Consider the following 21,044-nt stretch of genomic DNA (forward strand, 5'->3'; position numbering starts at 1 on the left):
CACACATTTACATTAAAAAGCATCATAAGGGTGTTCTGACTAGGAAGACTACACCTGAAACACGTAATTAATGTATTAATAATGATCGTCATTCATTATTTCAATTTATTCTCAAATGCAAGATAGTGTCAAATTACGCCTAAATGAACCAGTCTTGATATAATAACAATGCGACTAGATGGATCAAACAGCACAGTTGCACACACAGACAAAAACTTTACATCAAAGCGTTTGGAAGAATAGAAACTCAGGCCAGAAAAAAATGTTACAGAGGGAACACAAAGAAGAGGCAGTGCCAACACGACCAAACTTTCCTCCCATCATCATAATCAGCAGCAGCAGCGTAGCCTGCTGTGAGTGAGTATATGTGTGCGCGCGTATGCGTGTGCTTGTGCAGTCAGCTTGTGCAGCGAGAAAGATCACCCCGGTACACACTGGTTTGTGATTTTGGAGGCTAACCTGTGGGTCGGTGCACCACTGTGAAAAGCATGAAAATTGGGAACCAGCATCTCACAGGACGAGTGAGAGGAAGGAGCGCACCAGCGAGCTGAACCCTCAAGGTGAGCACACACGAGAAGCTTTTCATTCAGGACATTTTTCGCTACTTTTACACTGTTGCTGTATGACTGTCAGACTATTCATACTTGCATTTCTGTTTTAGGTTTAGATCATTTTTAGAAAGTACCCTTTGCAATCTCTTCCTTTTGTGTGCTTTGCAGAACAATACCATCTAATGAAACTCATTTAACAGTTGAGGGGGGCTTGGTTGAATCTTACTTCTTGACAGTTGACAGGAAGGTGCTTGCCTTTTTACTCCTTTCAGAGTTAACACCAGACATCTGTAATTAAACGGAATATCATATATTTTGTGTACTAGCTGCTCTCAGTCACTTCATTGGTTTTTAATTAGCAGGCGCTCTGCTGGATTTGAGTCATAACTCATCAAGCGTCCTCCCTTGGACCTATTTCAAGAGTGGTAAATTGTCTGTTGTGGGCGCTTTATTTGTGACAGCTGTAAAGAAGGAGACAACCTAAAAAGCCTTATTGCAGTTGTAAATGAAGTGAGAGGCCAATACAGTTCTACCCAAAACCAAGCCCTGGCACCAAATTCAGAGAAACTATAAAAATAGCTCATTTTATCTGTTTTCTTGACATACAGTCAGCCTGAACTTTGGTTTGTTGACAGTTCAAATGTTTCCTTAATCAAAGGTCTGAGGTTGCATATTCCATTATGAAATCATTTCATTTGTAAGACTTAAGTGCAGATTCCCATACAGACAGTGTGCTTCATTGACTGTAGCACCTCAAGCAATCTGATACCTGAACACAACAGATTACTTGTCAGCAGTAGAAACATGCTGAGTGTCCTTATTTAGATGGACAAATCAACCTCCAGATTGGCTAACTGTTGTAGTGGAGGGGGTTACGAGGACAGAGCCGCTCTTGTACTTTCTAATGTGATTCATCAGTCAAAATTCCCATCCATATGCCTTTCCCGAAGCAATCTGCAGCCAACCGTGGCACATTAGCATGGCTTTAGTGAAGTCACGAGATGACTCAGGATGAATGTAAATTTTGTATTTCTATATTTATTTTTTTTTAATGTTTTGGGTTGAAAAGTGGGATCTCTTTGTGAATGCACAAAGCCTAGCATTCGATCATGAACCAGATTCTTAAAATACACGCAGTTTAGCAGAGTGCAGGCTGCTGAAGCAAAACATGTCAGGAAACAGTATGGTGAGAGGAACCAGGTATGTTTTACAACAGCTGGCCGGGGCTATTTTCTTGGGGAAAAAATGGTGAAAATTGAGCTCGATGTTTGTTTACGATCTTGTCAAGAACAATAAAACTGAACCAAGGTTGACATGAAGATTTATTGAACAGAGACTAGTATGTGCGAATTCAAACAAAGCAAGAAAATTGTAGTGAATTTTAAGTTAATTTAAAGTGACATGTGAGAAGACACATAAGAATCTTTCAGAAAGTTTTTATACCATACAGCTTTAATAAGGAAAATGTACAATAACAATACGTAAAATAGCAGCTTGATGCATTGCCCACTGACGCAGCACAGGGAATGAGCTTGTTAAGCTCTTGCACTGGGAGACATGAGACATCCTAGTGCCCTTGTTCTGTCTGTCAGCCTTCACCAGTGGACATGGGAATGTAGCACCTGTGTGTGAGCGCCGAGCTCCAGACTTTTGTGTGTGTATGCAAGCGAGTAGAAGTTGCCTTCTCAAAGATCTGACAGCCTTGGTCGGACATCAAGGTCCTGATGTCCAGTTTTGCATCACGGTGCCATTTAGTTGCAGCCAACTCCAGACGGACCTTGAAATGTTACACAGCTTTAAAGGTCAGATTCCTCATATCGTGCTGCACTCACTCAGTATTCACAGGAAATTTTCATCCACCGCGTGCTTTGAACTACTTGTTCGTGGCAGCTTCCTTGTTTAAATAAGCTCTTCTTGCAATTTGCATCCGATATCCTGTTTTTATTTGCGTGCCAGACGGTATGTGAAATGTTCCTGCTTGGAGGAAGCGGTGGAGGCAAAACCTTTAAAATGCAACAACAAGATTTCAAGAATGTGAATTCTCTTCAAGTAACTTTCTGTTTCTTTAAAGAACCCCGGACAAAGAACTTTACCAGAAAAAAGGAGAACAAAGTCACTTCATCATTGGCTGTTAGGTAAGCTGTAATGATACCAGACTTAAGATGTTTGTTCTGTATGTAACAGAGAAAAGACATTTTGCTCATATCTTATTTGTTATTTTAAAATAGAAACTCTTGAGTACTTTGGGAGCCTTTAAATCCCCGTTATGCCACTACCTCTATGCTCTAAAGGTTGGGGTGTCTCCTTTCTGTCTGCATTGCATCGTTTTTCTATGTCAGAGTACTTTAGAGAACAGATTGACGCTTGCAGTGCTGCTGATGTGCCCTGTTACACAGCTCAGGTCTTGCATCTGGTGCCCAGTTGTTTTGTCAGGCACTCACTCTTCTCCACCGCAAATCTGTTAATGGAGTGACACTGGACTGATATCTGAAAGATTTTCATATTGCAGCTAATGCGGTGCACCCTTGGCGCACTGTAGCCTGGTATTGGAAAAGACTGGGCCAAATGCTAATTTACTCAGTGACTTCACTTTCAAGGAAATAAGCAGCAGTTAAATATTGTTCCAAGTACTGATGTCAAATGCAATCTGTCCATCAACCTGTAATGCAAGACCTGCTGCACTGTTGACTGTGATGGGCTGATATGCACCGCTGGATAGACTGCTTAATAGATGGCAGAGTAATTTGAAGGAGCTCTTTGTTGGTTGAATAAAAGTCCTACTGTACCAGTCTGGCTGGTATAAAAGTGTCTCTTGTCCAAAGAAGGGGTGGAAAGAAATGGTGCTCTCTAATGTCATCAGGTTTATTGTAATCCATACCAGGATTTTGACCAGGAGAACAAAGCTGCTCTCCTTTCCTGTTTCAGCTTGCTCCTCCTCTGCCCCTTTTGTGAATATGCAACATGAATGATAGCTAATACAGAAGAATTTTATTGTGAGGATCCGTTTAGATCACGAGTATAAAACACACACATGTTCAGAGGTTCCTTCTGTTATCGTGACATATCATGACCGCTGTAACCAACTTTGTTTAAGCTTTCAAAAGAGCTGCACAATATTTGGAGGATGCTAACTAGAGCTGAAATGACGGATTAGTATATTTCCAGAAAATGTGTAACTACTTTGAAGGTAAATGAACCTCTGGTTTAAGGTTATTACATATGAGAATTCTCCGATTCACTCTGTTTTGCATCACTGTCAACTGAATGGGTATAACACTGGGAATTTCTCTTTTTGTTTTTTGTTTTTTTCCTTTTTGATATCAAATGAATTGAAGAAGCCCTTTCCTAGAGTGTACCCCAGCTCTTGCCCTGTGACAGCTGAGATAGGTTCCAGCCCACCTCCTGGCAACTCTAAATTGAATTAAGTGATGCATTGCATCACCTAATTATTCCCTGGAGAGAGTAATTCCTCGCAGTACTTGTTACATTACTTTAGCATTACTCAGAAACATTGCCTGAGATGAATTGTCCCATTTACCAGTTAATAGTATCAACCTTGAACTACAGTGCCACACACTGGCATGAATCCCTATCCTAGTGAGGACACAGGATCTTTCTTTTATTGTTTAAGTATTAACACAAAGCTAACAGCAAAGTTGAAAATCAGCTCATTGTGCAGATAACTGAAGAACCTTTGTAATCTAAGTAATGCTGACTGTGAAGTGTGCAGGAGTGGGTCTGCGTTACAGTGTGATCAGGGGACTTGGTTGGAGGGAATGTCTTGGACTCTTTGTCATGTTCTTTGAGCCATTCCTGAGCCGTTTTTGCCATTTGATGAGGTACATCGTCCCGCTGGGGGAGGCTGCTGCTGATGTCTGGCAGAGTTTTTCCAGTTCTTTCCAGCTGAACGCTGCTTTTTAACAATATGATCAATGTTTTTTTCACTTCACCACTTAATGGTTTTAATGTTGGGGCTCATGTATGTATATACATACATACATGGGTGCATACTCAAACATATGCATGTATAGAGAAGAACATGATGGTTTTGTTGCCTGCTACAACAACAAAGCATTTATTAGCAGGACTTAGATGGAGTCCAATTAATATGCTGAGGTATCTGGATAATATGTACCTCCTTTATTAATGTTTTGAAGATCTGCTATACTGCACACTGGAGCTGCACATTGTGTCTGCTTGCATAATATTACAGATATCTTACATGTTCATGAATTCTATATCATTGGACTGTCTTAACCTTCTACTGCTGATGAATAGGGAACCATGTGCAGTTCCCTGAGCCCCAAACAGCCCAGCGGGCCCGGCCTGACAGACATGCAGCAGTACCAACAGTGGCTTTCCAGTCGACATGAGGCCAGCCTGCTGCCTATGAAGGAAGACCTGGCCCTGTGGCTCACTAATATTCTTGGTAAGTCACACTAACGAGCAAGAAACACATGCTATTAACAGTGAGGATTTATTACCACGAGTTATAGTTTATAACATGGTTTAATTCGCTAAGCAAAGCGAATTTAATTCAGTTATATTTATATAGGGCCAAATCATAACAACAATCGCCTTGAGGAGTAGTAATACTATTACATATATAAAGTTACAGTTATATTCCTGAACTGTGGTTAAAATGTGTTTTAAATCATTCATTTCTCAGATGTTTTGCTAGCTGTGCGAAATAAAATAAATTTAAAAAATCAGGGTGTGGTTTGTAGATTCATTGGATACACAGGCTTAGAAATAGCTTGGCTTTGAAAAAATCCTGCACATTTCATTGCTTTGTGTCTAAAATTAACTTGACTGGTCTTTGCTGATGTAAACACCTCTGCAGGGGATTGTGATCAATCCGCACCTCATTACAAACTATTTTAAAGTCCCCAGATTGTGTGGACCTGTTTCAGTTGCAACACTCTTTCATAGATTTACTTTAAATGAATAATGGACACCATTAACTGTTCTTAAATAATGCACAGTGGGTGGGAGCATCAGCACTGTGCAAGGATGTGGTTGCATAATAAACAATTCTCTGCGCTGTACTTCTTTAACAGCGCAGCCACAAAACAAAAGCACAGTGCACTTTGATCTGATTTGAATGGGTGTGTATGAATGAGTTTTGTATGGTTTTTTTGTTGTTGTTTCTTTTTGTTTGTTCCTAGAGCCAGGGAAAAATTTGTATTAAACATGGATATCATTAGTGAAATACCTTAGAGAAACACCTACAGTCATTTCCATGATGTTTTCTTAAGCATTCTTGCACCAATGACTCACCAGAGTCAGCTCATAAATATTCTTACAAAGGCTGCCACCAGAGTAAGAATTATGTATTTGTTAGTTGGGTTTCAGAGATGTAAACTGTCTGTTAACCAGTGTTTCATCAGAATTTTAAATTTGTTAGAGTCAAGTTCTCAAAATTTCAATGACTGAGTGCTAATGAGGAAGCCAGTGTATGAGTGAACACACAAAAATACACACATGCAGCACGTTTACTCTAGCTTTTGTCATAAGTATGTTGGTTTGTGTTTGTAATTATCATGTTTGTACTGCTTTTAGGTTATTAACAAGGTCGCACCTATATGTTAGAAGAGATAAGTATGAACTGCTTGATTGTTTCTTGTTACACAAAACCAAGGGCCTCCGCTGGCCCTGGTGCTAAACGCTTCATAGACTGTGCTTTTTGTTTAAAATATGCTTAAGAACTACTGTATGTGTTATGACTGGGAGTTACTCCTGGATGCATATAACAGACACTTTTCAAACCAACTATAAGGTTCCTGAGACTCTCTCATGTCTGTGTGTAAACAACTTAAAACAACTTCAGTGTCTTCCGCGTTATCTCTGGCTGTGTGTGTGTTTGCACTGGAACCAGCTGAGCCAGAAAGCCATGGAACTAAAGGGTTCAGAAGCAGGAGCATGCAAGTGTTTCCAGTGAATAAACACTACAGAATTAATTTGTTGGTTTAGGCCAAGTTCTGTATTTGCTCAGTATTTTTTTTTATTCTGTGAAACAAGATGCTGACATCCTTGATTACAGTTTCAGGTGAGACCTGCCGTGTGGCCCGCTGCCGTGTGGGAGGCATATGTTTGGTTATACTGATGAGTCATTGTTGTCAAAGCGGTAACAGCTTGGCTCGTATTGTTTTCACTTCCCGAGTCTGTCTTTTTGTCTGTCATCATGGCAAAATGTGCTCCTCAAGACACTTACTTAAGCAGGAACTACCACAAAGGTGGTTTAAAGCACTTGGCAGGTGTTTATGTTTGTCTTTGTGCATTTGTCTGTGGACAGTTGTTCAGTTGTTTAGCAGTGCAAGAAAAACCCAAGAAACTTAACAGGTGTTTAATTGTAGTTTTAATGCAAGGAGAAGGCTGAGTTTGCAAACGGTCAGAGCTCACTGATCCTAATATATTCCCAGTGTAAGATGATCTCAAGTCAGATTGAAGGAACTGGGCAACTCGTATGATTAAATATTTAATTTTACTATACTTCTATTGGAGCCCGGTGAAAGATATTTTCCTCTCACAGCGTGGAACGAGGGTCGTACGAGTAGAGTATAAGACTCACTGAGTGTTTCTCAAGATTTCAATCTCTCTTTTCTGGGCTCAATTGCAACATTTGGAACTCATTAAACATTGAACCCCCAAACCCCTCCTCCAATAAGAAAGAGAAAAGGGATAAAAAAAAATATCTCCAGTTTCTTTCCACAGACACCCCCCTGCCACCACCTCCTATTTCACGATGATCTAACTAAGAAAGAATGGTCCTCTGGAAGTCAGTCAACTGGACACCACATGTTGATCACCAACGTAGCTCTGCAACTGCACAGGATAATGAGGCATTACTGTGTACAAACAGATGCCACGTTTTTTTTGGATTTTTTTATGCATCCCCGTAGTTGCCATCCCACGGTGTGTGACCAGGAAATCCCCCAGATCCTCTCAAATCATGTTGTACTATTTCAGCTTTTGGCTCCTCCAGAGCCGCCACAAACCCGGCAGCAAAAGCGACGCTCGGTCATTAAAACGGTTTTAGGAATCAACAGCACTGCGTCAGGTTTGACCGCAACTCGGAGTGAAGTGGAGATTAAATTTTATTTCCTTACGCTATATGTATATTTTTTAAACTTGTGGCGCTGCTCTTTCTTTATGTGTCTCCTGCTCAGGTCTGGAAATCACTGCTGAGAGCTTCATGGACCGCTTAGACAATGGCTTCCTGTTGTGCCAGCTGGCTGAGACACTGCAGGAGAAGTTCAGGCAGAGTAATGGAGATCTGCCTACCCTTGGCAACAGCAAGGTACAGAGAGACTGCAATAGTCCTGTGTGATACAGGTTACAGTGAAAACACTAATCTGAAAGTTAAATCTTGGCTGAAAATCTTCCCAGACTATCAGCTTGAACGATTTCACAGAGCATTGTTCCTGAGTATGAAAACATCATCTGAGCAGACACTTATTAGGTCAGATTGACTGACAGTCACTATTTAAAACCACTTCCACATGTAATGGTCTTTTTCACATCTAAATACAAAAGGATATCCCAACACAACATTTGGAAAGTAGCACAGAGGCAGAAAGACGCTCTTGATGACTGCGCCCGTGAATTCCTACTTTGCAAAGAACTCCACAATTTTAGAAAGAAGTGCACATAAAGTGGGATGGGGGGATGGGGGCCTCTTGCCTTCAACAGGGCAAAAAAGAAAAAAAAATAAGGCTAGCAAGGACACGTTAACTGATGGGGCCCCACATCCCCTGTGAGATTTGGGAGAACAGCATTAAACGTTCTTTTCTTGTGAGCCTTGACTGAGGATTTAATGAATTTCATTAAAACGGGTGCCTTGAGAGTGGTTACCTGTAATTTCACCCAATCAGTCTGTCCAGATGTATATTTATGGGGTTGGTGACTAAAACAACTAGGCAAAAGAAAAATGTTTCTATTTATGCCCCATATATTATAAAAACCCCATGGATACATCCTCAAAAGTTCAAAAATATATGTTAAAAGATGGATATTTACCTTCAGTATCTGTTTATTGCAGATATTTAAATGCTGAAGTGACAGCTGGTCTCAGTGGCATGCAGCAAAAACTGTGATTGGGTCATGTTCGTGCCTCTGTTCGGAAGGCAAGAAGTAAAAGATGTTTGTTGGTCCTTCAGTGAGAGTTGTTGATGTTTGCACTGAAGCATTACTGTGCTGATGTCAGTGGGTCTCCTGATCTCAGTGTGAGCGCAGCAGCACAGATGTGAGGAAATACTTGAGGTCAATGACCGTGAGACAGCAGAGGAGCTGCCGAAATAGAGGAGTCTATTGATTGTGAATGCCAACAGAGGGAGAGAGAGAGTCCTTGGATAGGCTTTAAAATGAAACAAAGCTGCATTATGATATTGTGCAGCGAGCGTGATTTGATTCTGTTTGTCTGAATTAAGGGTTTTCATTAAAAGATTAACCGTGTTATTCATGTCTGATACACAGTATGTCATCCAATGAGTCTTTATGCTTGTCGTGGCATTTGATCAGCTCTAGTTGTTTGCTATCAGATTTCACCACTTAAAAGAGGACATCCATCTGTGTTCAAGCCCTGTTATAAGTCGATGTGGTGTGTGAAGTGGGCCTGTGACTACAGCACAGGGGTACCATCAATCACACTTTGCAGATGCTGTGCTCCAGACGTCTTCCCATGTGTTTATATCAATCAGTATTAAGTCCAGATGAGCAAAGGTTGTTTTCGTTCTTGTCATAACACTTTGACAGGCTGATTTTTGTACAGTCATTTCAATAACTGGGGGAACTTATTGCTATAGCACTGAAATTTTAAGCAAAAGTGCAATGTTCAAGACTTGGTTTCGGCAGGAGAGTGAGATGAGAAGATCAAACATCGTAAATAAGTAGCATTGACCAAAAGGGATTTTTTTTACAGGGAAAGGAAGGGCCATGAAGCTAGACGCAGCTGCTGGTTATCTCAGCAGAAAGGCTTGGAGAGGAAAAAGTAGCCTGGCTCTGTACAAAGTTCATGAAATCTGTCCGCTTGCACCTATAAAGCACACCACATATTTGCTTAACCAGTGCAAAAACAGAGATGTCAGTCGAAGACAGTTCAACCTCCAACTAACATATGTGATAATAGCATAATCTTCTCATCTACCTCTTAAAGTAAGAAAGTACCAAGTAAATGTATTTTTAAAGTGTCAAACTGCTCATCTCGTGTGTGCATGTTGAGGTATTTAAATTCTTTGAATGAAATAATTTGATTATAGCTGTCGTTGCTCATTTCAAGCATAGCAGTTCCTTTTCCTTATTATTATTCCCATATGTTTAAAGATAATCTTTTCCAGAAGTCCCCTACCTCCTGTGCAATCATTAGACATTCAAAGGTGCAGATCATTTGGCAGCCAAGGCAGAAATAATAATACATTCATCTGATTGTTAGATGAAAAAAAAAAAAACAACCTTGGCAAAGTTGAATATTTATCCGGGAATGCAAAGTCATTTAACACAAAAGATCCCCTAAAAAAAAAAGTCAAAAGGAGAGTCTGGAATGAAAAGAAAAATACCCACAAAAGCTTGCATATTTCCAGCATGAGCTCATTCCACCTTTCTCAAAGCACAGACACACATATCCTGTATAAAACCACAGCAAAGCGCATAAATCTCCCCGAACAGACCGTGTGGGGGCTGAAACCCATAAGCATGTCATTTGAGCCCAAATCATAGACAGCCTGGTAAAGTAGCACAGGTTTTCAAACCCGTCATTTCTCATATTGATCTCAATGGGAAGGGTTCTTGATCCTGGGCTGAAATCAGAGCCTCAGCAGACATCAGTGTAGATGTAGATAATGTGGCTCTGTGTTTTGGTGGAGCTCTGGGTATTGGTTCGAACAAGTCACTCTGGAGGACTTTTGTCCTTTCTTTGTTAAACTGCAGAATAAGATGTTTAAATCCGATCTTGTTTAAGTGAAAGTAAGGGGGTTCTTCTCTGTGTCTGTGACAGAGAATTCCCAATCGGAGGATACCGTGTCGGCGGAGCGCTCCATCCGGCTCCTTCTTTGCACGGGACAACACAGCCAACTTCCTGGCCTGGTGTCGTGAGGTCGGAGTTGGAGAAACATGTCTGTTTGAGTCAGAGGGTTTAGGTGAGTCTGTTTTTATTTCTCACCCTGCGAAAATGTCAAGATGTAGGACAGACCGGGTACATAAACAGGCATCACTTTCCTCACAAAGATTCAGTTCTCTCAGGCTTTGGTTATCCCTGGCACTGCTGGGGCAGTGGGCTCAGATTTCTATCTTCTGTGAATGGCCTGATTGTACAGGTACAGTGACATGCAGGTTGGCCTGCTTCCCTCTCCTCCCCTCTGAGGATTAGAAGCCTCACATCACCAGACCGAGCCTCACCTTCTTTGACGTGCTCAAAAAGCTCACAGTCCGGGTAGCACAGTGATGGGAGCAGCTCTACCTGACAATAAGGGAATCTCAGACAATGCACTCATGCACAAAACATCTAAAGTAAAACTACAGGAGCGTGGACATAAAGGTGTGAGATGGTGAGAAAGTAGGCCAACAGTATGCAAATGTTTTCCTCAGCGCACAGTAGGGATATTTTTCTCTCTTCCTCATTCGCTCTCTCAGTGTTTATCTGTGTCTTTCTGATCTTTCGCAGAGCTTTCTTGCACGTTATTTCACTGCAGTGTCCTTGCAGCAAAGATATGCCCGGACTGAAATATTTCCCTCATAATCAGATGTGCCCCTGACAAGAGCACAAATACGCAGAATAGTCATAAATTCTTGCCATATTTTTGACTAAAAGGTTGATCAGCCATTGCTAAAAATATTCAAGCTATGTAAATCATTTCTGGATTCCAGGATATACACACACGCAGTGAGCTAGCTGCAGTGAACTATAATCGCCTTCGAATCCAGTGGACATGTGATTGTAATAAAATGCTTCAGTGAACAATCCAGCTGACGAATGTCTTTTTTTTCTTTCTTTCCTTCCCTCTTACTTTCTCTGGATGGATTTGTCAGTTCAGCAGTAGGTGTAACAACATCAGGTTTGCTATCACGCAGTGGATATATTCTTTCTATATTGCATGGTGTGGTGTGTCACATTATTCATGCTTTGTGTGTCCACAGTCTGGTTTGATCTATTATTTGCCGTGGTTACCGTTACCCTCTGAAGTGGTTAAAATGAACATGTGAGCAGTATTCTTTCCATTTGGTTTGGGATGAACAGGATTAGAGAGGACCATGTGATTGCATGAAGTTCATAAGCTTGTTTTTATGTCCATTTCACCATCACACAGCCACTCATTCTCATTCATCACCTTCATCCAGATACAGTACAGTATTTTAATCACCAAATCCTAAAAGGTGATCTCTTTTTGCAGTTCTTCATAAGCAGCCACGAGAAGTCTGCCTTTGTCTTTTAGAGCTGGGCCGGATAGCATCACGGTATGCTCTTGGTTTTTACATTTTCCTCCTTGATTGTCTAGATTTTCCTGTGTATGTCTTTGGATTGTTTTGCAAATCCTTTCATAATTTCCGTGTCTCTTTTATTCCTCATCTAGGTACAATGTGGAGCCTCCTGGCCTTATAAAACTGGAGAAAGAGATTGAGCAAGAAGAGAAAGCGCCTCTACCTCCTCCGTCACCTGTATCTCCAGCTCAGCCTGTCCCTCCATCACCCTCTTCATCTCCTTCCCCATCCCCTTCCCCATCCCCAACTCCTACCAAAGTGACTTCTATCAAAAAAAGCACAGGGAAGCTTTTGGATGATGCCGTAAGTTAGCAAGTGTTCACCTCTGTTTGCTGTTTCTACTTAACTTATCAGAGGAAAAACATCAATGTTTGTTTTTGTCAAAACAGGTAAGACATATCGCCAATGATCCACCTTGCAGATGTGCAAATAAGTTCTGTGTAGAGAGACAGTCGCAGGGTCGATATCGTGTTGGGGAGAAGATGCTCTTTATTCGGGTGAGTGTGTTACAGTATTGTACAAAAGTCCTCGTTTCTTTGTATTTTGCTTCCAAGGAGCCAGACTTTCTTGGATTTTTTAAAAGCAGTCTTGAAGAATACTTCTCCAGGCTTTTTGCAAGTCTTTCCAAGTTTTTCTTTGGATATTGGCTGTTTTTTCCCTCATTTTGAGTCCAGTCCTTGTACCCGACCAGTTTCAGGAGAATGTTTTTTTGGTTTGTTATGCCACTTAACACTAACCTATGACTCATTGAAGCATAAAAAACGCACATAACTCAAAAGATGGCCCAGTCTTGCGTCTGCACGCGACAGAGACCTTAGCAAATCGTCTATCTTTAGGCACCTTGTTATTAGCAGTCTGTCACAAAAACATAATTTGTCCCCATTTCTTTCGTTGCATCCAGGAAAATGTCACCATTTTACATGAATAAAATAGTATTTTTGCAACAACAAAGTGATTCCCAAAGAGCTATTAGCCAAACACTTGACATGTGGTGTGCAATATGTCCTTAAAATTTTTGAGGAAAATGGACAAATAGAGGAGAAATGAAGTTGCAGGCCTAAGAAAAATATCTAGAGCATAAGAACAGGATTCTGAAAGTCCCATCCTTAAGAAATGGGGGGGGGGGGAAATCCACCAAAGACCTGAGGCAGGACCTGAGCTGATTCATCCACTATTCACTGCAGCCGCATCAGAGATACTCTCAGCGGAAGGGTGGCTAATTCTTAAGAATAGAATAGAATGCCTTTATTGTCACTATACAGTTGTACAATGAGATACAGAGGAAGGGAATCAGGGAAAAATGGCTGTGGTATGCCACAAAACTGAACTGAAAATCAAAATCATCAATATGTATGGGGCAGGTCACAAGAGAGATACAACTACAGCAATCTTAAAAACACAGTGATTGCTTGGGGGTGCATTTCAGCCAGTGGTGTTGGGGATCTTGTTAAAGTGGATGGAATTATGAACACAAAAAGGTACTGTCAGATTTTGATCTACCAAGCAATACCACCTGGAAAGCATTTGACTGACAGTTTCAGTTTCATTTTTCAGCATAACAATGATCCCAAATACACTGTCAGTGCAGTAAAAGGATGCAATCAGTCAAGGATTGGCCTTGCCAGAGCTCGGCCTCAACATTATTCAGGCAGCTTGGGATCATCTTGACAGAGAATCCAAGAAACGGTGACCAATATCCAGATAAAATCTTTGGATGTCCTTCAAGAAGACTGCTTAAATAAATTTATAAAAAGCTTCCCTAAGAGAGTTGAAGCTGTGTTGTAGTATAAACGTAGTCATACCAAATACTGACCTTCAATCATGTTAGACTTGTACAAACTCTGTTTTTGCCTTATATATTCTATTTTCAATGTTTCCTATTTTCCTTGCAAAATATAAGGAAATGAGTGATGGCTCAAGATTTTTGCACAGTACTGTATATAATAATTAACATAATCGTTTTTTCACTTGTATCACTTTCATATGAGGTTATCAAATTATCAGGTTTTGGATATTAGCATAAAACTGTTCAGTGGAAAAAGTCTATTGTTGGGAAGGCCCCAACGGACATAGTTCTTTACTGGTGAGCTTATCCTTAAGCTTAGTTTTCAGGTCACTGTTCTGAATGTTTCACATTCAGTTTGCTATTATTACACTGTTATGCACTACTATAAAGTCTCAGTCCAAATAATAATGAAGACATTAGTCCCAGCACTGAAGCTTCAGAGGCAAATATTACACATTATACAATAATGACTCTATGAAATCATTGTTCAAATAAAGTAAATCATACATTACATTGTAACCTTCTTTTACAAACTGGCAAAAAGAGTAAATAGTCTATTTCTAGCAGTGGAAAATGACAGTAACCGTTTTCTTATTTTTTAATTATTCCATTCATTTTATTTTCATTCCACTTTGCGGTTTGTAACAATAACGTCTCACATTGCAAAGCAAACTCTTTTTCCAGTCGTATAGCAGATATGTGGGGCTGGTTTTGGCATGAAGGTCATCCATTGTGTCTACAAATGGCCTTTGCCTTGACAATGTTTACTTTCATTTGCTGTAAAGAGAAAGCAACATCCACACATTCACCTATGATCTCACAACCAACTTACCACTTGGAATACGTCTGACCCAGAACTGGCTGTTGTACTAACATAATCACACACAATCAGTCTTTAAGCTCAGGAAATGTTACTCAGCTTTCTCTGAGTGGAGAGATAAAGGCGATTCGTGAAAGATAAATGGAGAATAACAGATCGGAGAAGTAGCATCTCTCCCCTTGGGATCCTGGTTACTTGGCAACCCACAACCGGGATTTACACCTCCAAAGATGTGATTCATGCTGGCGGTATGTGTACATTAGCAAAAGGGAGTTTACTCTTGGATGTCCTCTGCTGTTTGTCCATTGTATTGCAACTACTAATAGTTAGTAGTTGGTTTTTAAAAAACAAACCAAAAAAGTCTTAAACAAAAATGGGGAAAAAAGCTTCAGGACAAGCAGCAGAGGATGAATATATACCGTATAGTATATAAATGGGCAGCCATACTGAAAAATAGCTAAATTATAACAACATTATTAAACATCCGTTACCATGTGTCATCGTGGATACTAGTCACACCTTCAGTATGTGCGATACTGCTTAGGATGACAAACAAAGCAAGTGTTAAGCCTCTGTTCCTCTGTCTCCCAGCCAGCACTCTTCATGCTGAACATGCTTTAATTAAAATTCCTCACATGGCTTTTTCCCCCCCAGCAGCTGGGTCGACTGAAAAGGCATGAATACAGTAAGCCCAGTCACTGTCTGTAGGCAGCTGGGAGCAAGGACAGCAGTGACGTGCAGCAGATCTCACTTCACAATAATCTGGGCCGCTGGAGAGGCTGACCTTCTGCTGGAATAAATGAGCTAGTTGTAGCTTGAATGAGAGAGCAGAAAAACACCAGAGTGGTTTTGTGAGAAGTGCTGTCCCAGCTCAGCCCCGGGCCTCTGCCCTTCTCTGGCCTACTGAGAAGGGTTTGGAGTCCAGCAAGGGTCTCGTCCCAAAGCAGCGTGATTGAAAACCCCTCTGCATCACACAGGTCCATTAAATCCACAATCACAAAGCCTGAGGCCTGGTGCTGATGATTGGATCTACTGCCCTGCTCCTGCCCTCACGATTGATTCATTTAAGAGGCCTATAAATGTTGTATGTTATGCTGCTGCAGGGCAAGAAGCGTCATATCTGGCCAAACTGAGGTGACAATTGCATGATGTAATTTGCCCTTTTTAACTATGTATTGTTTTCCTATTTGTCTGAATCATTTTTGAGTTGAGTAAATAATCTTTATAATAACTTGTTTTGGATTTACTCTTCTTCAGATAGGGCCATTCAGCAAACAAGCTTGTTTCCTCAGAGGTGTAATGGTGTGTTAATGAGGTAGAGGGGCAAAAAGCCTCCATAGCAAGGCAGACATGTTTTATGTGTGCAGCCTCTGGGGAATGCAGGCTTCTGATCATCGAATATACCAGCGCCTTTTATTTCGTCTCTTTATTATAACCGGTGACGTTGCCATGGTAGCCAACCTTGGGAATGTGCCCTGATGTGGCAGGTGGCATCGTTTTCAAGCAAATGTTGTAGAAAAGGGATAGGAAAAAAAAAACACTGCATGTGTCTGTTTAACCAGACATATAATTTAAGGTTTTATGCTTTTTAGTGATGAAATCACCTGAATATTTATTAGCTATCCTAGTAGGTTGGGAAGTTGATCTTCCAGCTTGTCAACTCAGACCCATAAAATGTTCAGTGTTACCAGAAGATATCCCATTAACACTGCAGATTGTATGCAAATTCATGTGTATGAATTATCAGTCAACAAAATTGTACGATGAAATTGGGGTGGCTGTGGTTAAGGAGTTAGAGCGGGCAGCTATTGAAAGATTGGTGCTTCTCTGGCTGCTACAGCCTGCATACCAAACTATCTTTGGGCAACATGCTGAACACACAGTTGGTCCAAATGTGTTCATCACAGTGTGGTAAATAGAAAGCATTTAGACGTAGAAAAATGTGCTTGCACGGATGTGTATGTGTAGGAAACATGTTAAATAAAGTGCCGTGAGTGCTCCAGTAGAGTAGAAAAGGGATATATAAGAACCAGTCCATTTACCATATAAAAGTGAACATCTGTAAATTTTTCGGTAATGCTGATGTTTGTTTAGAGTCAGTGATGTAAATGTGTCAGACTTAGCCACATAGGCTAATTTTCCTCAGCATTCCTTGGCAGGTTGATTATATTTACAGACATGCTTCAACTTAACTTCCATTCATATTTATTGCCTGATTATCTATGTCCCACCTGGACACCAGTGGGGCCTACCCCGCAGTTTGAGAACTACTGGGCTAAGCTATCACTTATTGATTAACCTGTAGACTTTATGGGTGGTGTAATTGGGAAAGTAACAGTAATAAAACAATAGAACACCACTCACCAAAACTGAAGCACAAACCTCTTGGATGTTAATAAAGTTGCTGCACCTCAACCCTGCTGTACAATCATTAAGTGGGTAATTAGCTAAAAAAAAAAAAAAACAGCCTGTAAAAGTGTCTGCTTCTGCTCTGAAGTTGTAAATTGTAACATGGGTGTCAAAGAACACTAACTTGTTTTGGAGCCAGTATTAAGCACCCATTCAAATTCAACAAACTGCCCAATAACAATAGAAGTTAGAACTGGAAGACCTTGTCTATTAGCTAATGCTGGCAAGCTTGGTTTGCTTGTTACATATACTCTAGGGGGACTACACACCGACACGTCTTAATTAGTGCACAATTAGCAGAAGGTACAGTAACAGAACAAACAAAAATTCCCACTTGACAAACATCAGTGCTCTCTTGACTTTTATTCTACCACCAACAGCTATTTGTCATTGCATTTTTTGCATGACAAAATATATATGACCCAGTAGATAATCCTCAGACTTATTTGAGGGAATGTCTCATTAATTAATAATTTCTCATACCGACCATAAGGTCCCACTCAGAAGGAATTTTAATAACCTAATCCTTTGATGTTTCCTGTAGCACCATCATCATCATCATCAAAAACTGGAAATTTTAATGGGCCTAGTTTATCATCAAATGCCTGCTACTAACAGAAGCATTTGTGTTTAGGGCTACTTTTATTTTTATATGAGCATAAGGTCAAAGCAGTGCTGCATCTGCACACAGTCTCATCACTGTTAGAGTTAAGAAATAAGAGTTTCTTAGTAATCAATTCACCTAGACGTTAGGGCAGCAGGGTTGATAAAGAATCCCTCCAGGGATACCAACCACTTTTGGGACACCCACATCAATCAACAAGCTTTGACATCAAAGCCGCGCTTACATGTTCGTTCAGCTAAAACCCAAAGCTTCAATCAGAGTAATGACATTAGTCCTATAGAAGGGTTCACCCACATCTATTAAAGCACCCCTTCTGACACACCAGCATCACAACATAATCCTATTTTCTTCCGCAGATGCTGCACAATAAGCACGTGATGGTGCGAGTCGGTGGAGGCTGGGAGACCTTTGAGAGCTACCTGCTGAAACATGACCCATGCCGCATGCTCCAGATTTCCAGGGTGGAGGGCAAGATATCCCCTATAAGCAGCAAGTCCCCTAATATCAAGGACCTCAGCCCTGACAGCTACCTGGTGGTGGCAGCGCACTACCGCAGCAAAAAGTGAAGACACGAGACTGAAAAAAATTCCATTAATAAAAGGACAGATTGACTTCGTGCTGTTTTTTACTGTGTAGAGAAGGGGGCGTAGCTATGCAACATATCCCTGTTCTCATGAAGTAAATATTAAAGCTGTAGTGCAACACCATTCACAGAAAGCACATTTTTCTCATAGTGATGATTTTGTTTTGTTGGTTAAAGGTCATTCTTGGGTGTTTTCATTTGATTGGGCCTGGACACATGTTAGTAGGCCTCTGGGTGTTATTTACTTTTACATAACAGCAAACAGCTTTGAAAAACATGCTCATTATTATCGTAACAGTATAATTGGTTTCATAATTAGTGCAAGGGAAGGTGTAGATTTTCTTGAGATTTGAGATTTTCCTGTTTTTATTGCATCTGAAGCAATATCACATATGGTAGGTAGAACACTTTCATCTTTTAGCTCCTCATATAAATATCTGTATTTGTACAAGGTAAAAACACAAGTTGTTTTTTTACATGAAATGAAATGGGTGCTGGAGATGTCGGCAATTTTATGAAGCCAGTATTCCTTGGTACCTTGATGTGGATTCTATTGATTTGTCTGTGCTAGTGTTGTTTTCCCACTTTTTTTCATTTCCCATCAAACTGATCTTCTTATCTAATTTTTTAATAATACACAGACCCTATCGGGCTGTGGCTCAAATGGGATTTTATCTCCCACATTAGAAGAATTATTTAAACCCAATGAAGTTTAAATGCTTTACTTTATACATTTAAATTCTTGTAAAAACTCTCATAAAACCTAAATTTATTCACAAAATGTTATAGCTTTTTCTTTGTGCATTTCTTAGTAGGCTAAAAAAAATAAAGCAATGCTCATATTGTTTACATTTTGCATAACTGTTCTATGCAGTACATTTATATATTAGCATTTTGATTGTATTATGCATTACTAGAATAGATCCTGTGTGTAATAATGTCTTCATCCGACAATCATATGTTCGAATCAGTTTCACTAGCTTGTGATTTATAAATAGATTTACTCATTTAAGGTCTCACGTTCTTCACTGTGTCGTATTACTGACCCCTACAGGTGGTGCAGTGATTTAAATACGATTATTATTGATTACTTTTGGGGGGTTCTTACAATGGAGAAATATCAATCACTGCATAATAACTCATGTTATATTAATTTGCTTTTATTCCTGGAGAATAAATATGTCGGTTTGGTATTATATTCACTGGTTGTGGAAAGCAATTTTCAAGCCAGATTTTAGTTGTACATTTCCAATAAATGCTGAAAAGTTGAAACTTCTCATTTTGATATTTGCACGTTGTATTTTAAATTGTTAATGAAATACTAGTTTGCTTATCACTTTAAGAGTAGGCTGCTTTTTTTTTGGGGGGGGGGGGGGTTCCATATGTATAAAAACAAAATGTACGTACGTCTTTATCTGATCATCCTACAGTTACGTCCAAAAGACCCGAGCCGCCCGTCATGTGCACAGATTCGGTGAAATGTGCAAAAATAAGTGGAAATAGAGTCCATCAGGTAAAAACAGAGTTCATGCTGTTCTAATGAGACGAGGTTTTGGTTTTGTTCATTAATACTGTTTCTTTTATTTTGTGGACATCGTGTCCGGTAGGAACTAGAACTGATGTTACAGGCAGTTTGTGTGTCAGCCAAGAACACTGTGTGATTTTCAGTCCCCTCAGTAATTCATCTCCGGTTAATACTGCATTAAAATCTGGCGTTAATAAGAGGTTGCTGAAGGGCATGCCTTTTTAAAAAAAAAAGAAATGTTACTGTTAAGTCTGGAGAGATACAGAAACATGTTGCTGTTTGCACATATGTTATAATGAGGTCTGCACAGAAGCTGAAGAAGAGTCCAGGATAATATTCATAATAAAAACACAGCAACGATGATGTTGGTTTGTGACTTTGCTTATGTCTGAACATACTTATTTCAGTATACTCTGGGAGACAGAGCTAATGTTTCAATACGACACTGACCTGTAACGTTCAGGATATTTTACTGTAGTTAGACGAAAAGAAAATTGTGAAAATATGTCTCCTTCGAGCCGGATTTGAACCAGCGACCTAAGGATTTCAGCTGTGACGTCTACAGTCCTCCGCTCTACCAACTGAGCTATCGAAGGGACGCTGACAGTTAGCGTATCCATGTGTGTGGATGAGCTAACGAACACACCGGAACAATACTTCTGCGTCAGTCTACGTCATTAGTTACGCCTTAAGGCAGCGAGATTGTGAAGCGCGTGCGGTTCGGGTAGATGACGTATGTGATATTCGAAGCCACGTGAGCCGGTGTTGTGGCAAAACGTGATAATCTGTTTAAATAAAAAAAATCATTTAAAAAGTCTTTTTCAAGAGCGATCAGACCAGGAGTGCAGGATAAACTGCAACATCTATAACACAAGTTATATATTTTTAAGCGTCCAAACGGACCCGGATTGATTACAAAGTAGAAGACAGTCGTAATTACACTTAGAAAACAGGTTATTTCTTTATTTGTATAACCAGTTTTAATCCTGCTGTCTGCAGACTATTTATCAAAAGGATATTAGACACCCGTGGTGTGTCAAAAAGTAATCATCTGACCAAAAGTGATTTCCGGTATTTGCCAAAAAGTGATTATCCGTATTTAAACAGCTGTAAATGATTTGTTGGCCAATAATATGTGAAACAATGTCAAATGCATCCCTCATGAATGATATCAAGTCATTTGGAGCCACAAACAACATTCCTGTGACAAAGTAGAAGATACTATCAGTCTATTTAGCAACACAAGCAAAGATACATTTAAAAAAAAGAGGCA

The 21,044-nt window shown here is 40.1% G+C and overlaps 1 protein-coding gene and 1 non-coding gene across 4 annotated transcripts; one reads left to right on the forward strand and one right to left on the reverse strand.

Moving 5' to 3' along the window:
- The first annotated feature begins 39 nt into the window (after positions 1 to 39).
- gas2a (growth arrest-specific 2a) lies at positions 40 to 18,275 on the forward strand. Of its 3 annotated transcripts, none has more exons than XM_085412421.1 (9): positions 40 to 560; positions 2,623 to 2,686; positions 4,830 to 4,980; positions 7,721 to 7,851; positions 10,543 to 10,684; positions 11,936 to 11,999; positions 12,116 to 12,326; positions 12,413 to 12,520; positions 18,020 to 18,275. In XM_085412421.1, exons 3-9 carry the CDS (start codon positions 4,836 to 4,838, stop codon positions 18,227 to 18,229), a joined length of 1,011 nt encoding a protein of 336 aa, XP_085268547.1. In that variant the 5' UTR covers positions 40 to 560; positions 2,623 to 2,686; positions 4,830 to 4,835; the 3' UTR covers positions 18,230 to 18,275. The 3 variants fall into 3 exon arrangements, with proteins under 3 accessions (XP_085268547.1, XP_085268548.1, XP_085268549.1); XM_085412422.1 differs by lacking the exon at positions 40 to 560 and adding an exon at positions 1,564 to 2,353; XM_085412423.1 differs by lacking the exon at positions 40 to 560 and adding an exon at positions 2,372 to 2,510.
- Positions 18,276 to 20,280: 2,005 nt separating this feature from the next.
- trnay-gua (transfer RNA tyrosine (anticodon GUA)) lies at positions 20,281 to 20,367 on the reverse strand. The gene is given in 2 exon segments: positions 20,281 to 20,316; positions 20,331 to 20,367. It is a non-coding gene; the product is annotated as a tRNA-Tyr (tRNA).
- Between the last annotated feature and the right edge of the window lie 677 nt (positions 20,368 to 21,044).

This window comes from Rhamphochromis longiceps, linkage group LG7 (assembly GCF_057381845.1).
Source record: "Rhamphochromis longiceps isolate RC_006_pf linkage group LG7, R_longiceps_female_GT1.1, whole genome shotgun sequence".
NCBI lineage: Eukaryota > Metazoa > Chordata > Actinopteri > Cichliformes > Cichlidae > Rhamphochromis > Rhamphochromis longiceps.

What these genes read in the sequence shown, in the direction of transcription:
- gas2a (XM_085412421.1), top strand. Translation starts at nt 4,836, where the DNA reads ATGTGCAGTTCCCTGAGCCCCAAACAGCCCAGCGGGCCCGGCCTGACA. An exon ending in CTACCCTTGGCAACAGCAAG is followed by an intron (nt 7,852 to 10,542) that starts GTACAGAGAGAC and finishes TGTCTGTGACAG; the next exon opens with AGAATTCCCAATCGGAGGAT. An exon ending in CTGGGCCGGATAGCATCACG is followed by an intron (nt 12,000 to 12,115) that starts GTATGCTCTTGG and finishes TTCCTCATCTAG; the next exon opens with GTACAATGTGGAGCCTCCTG.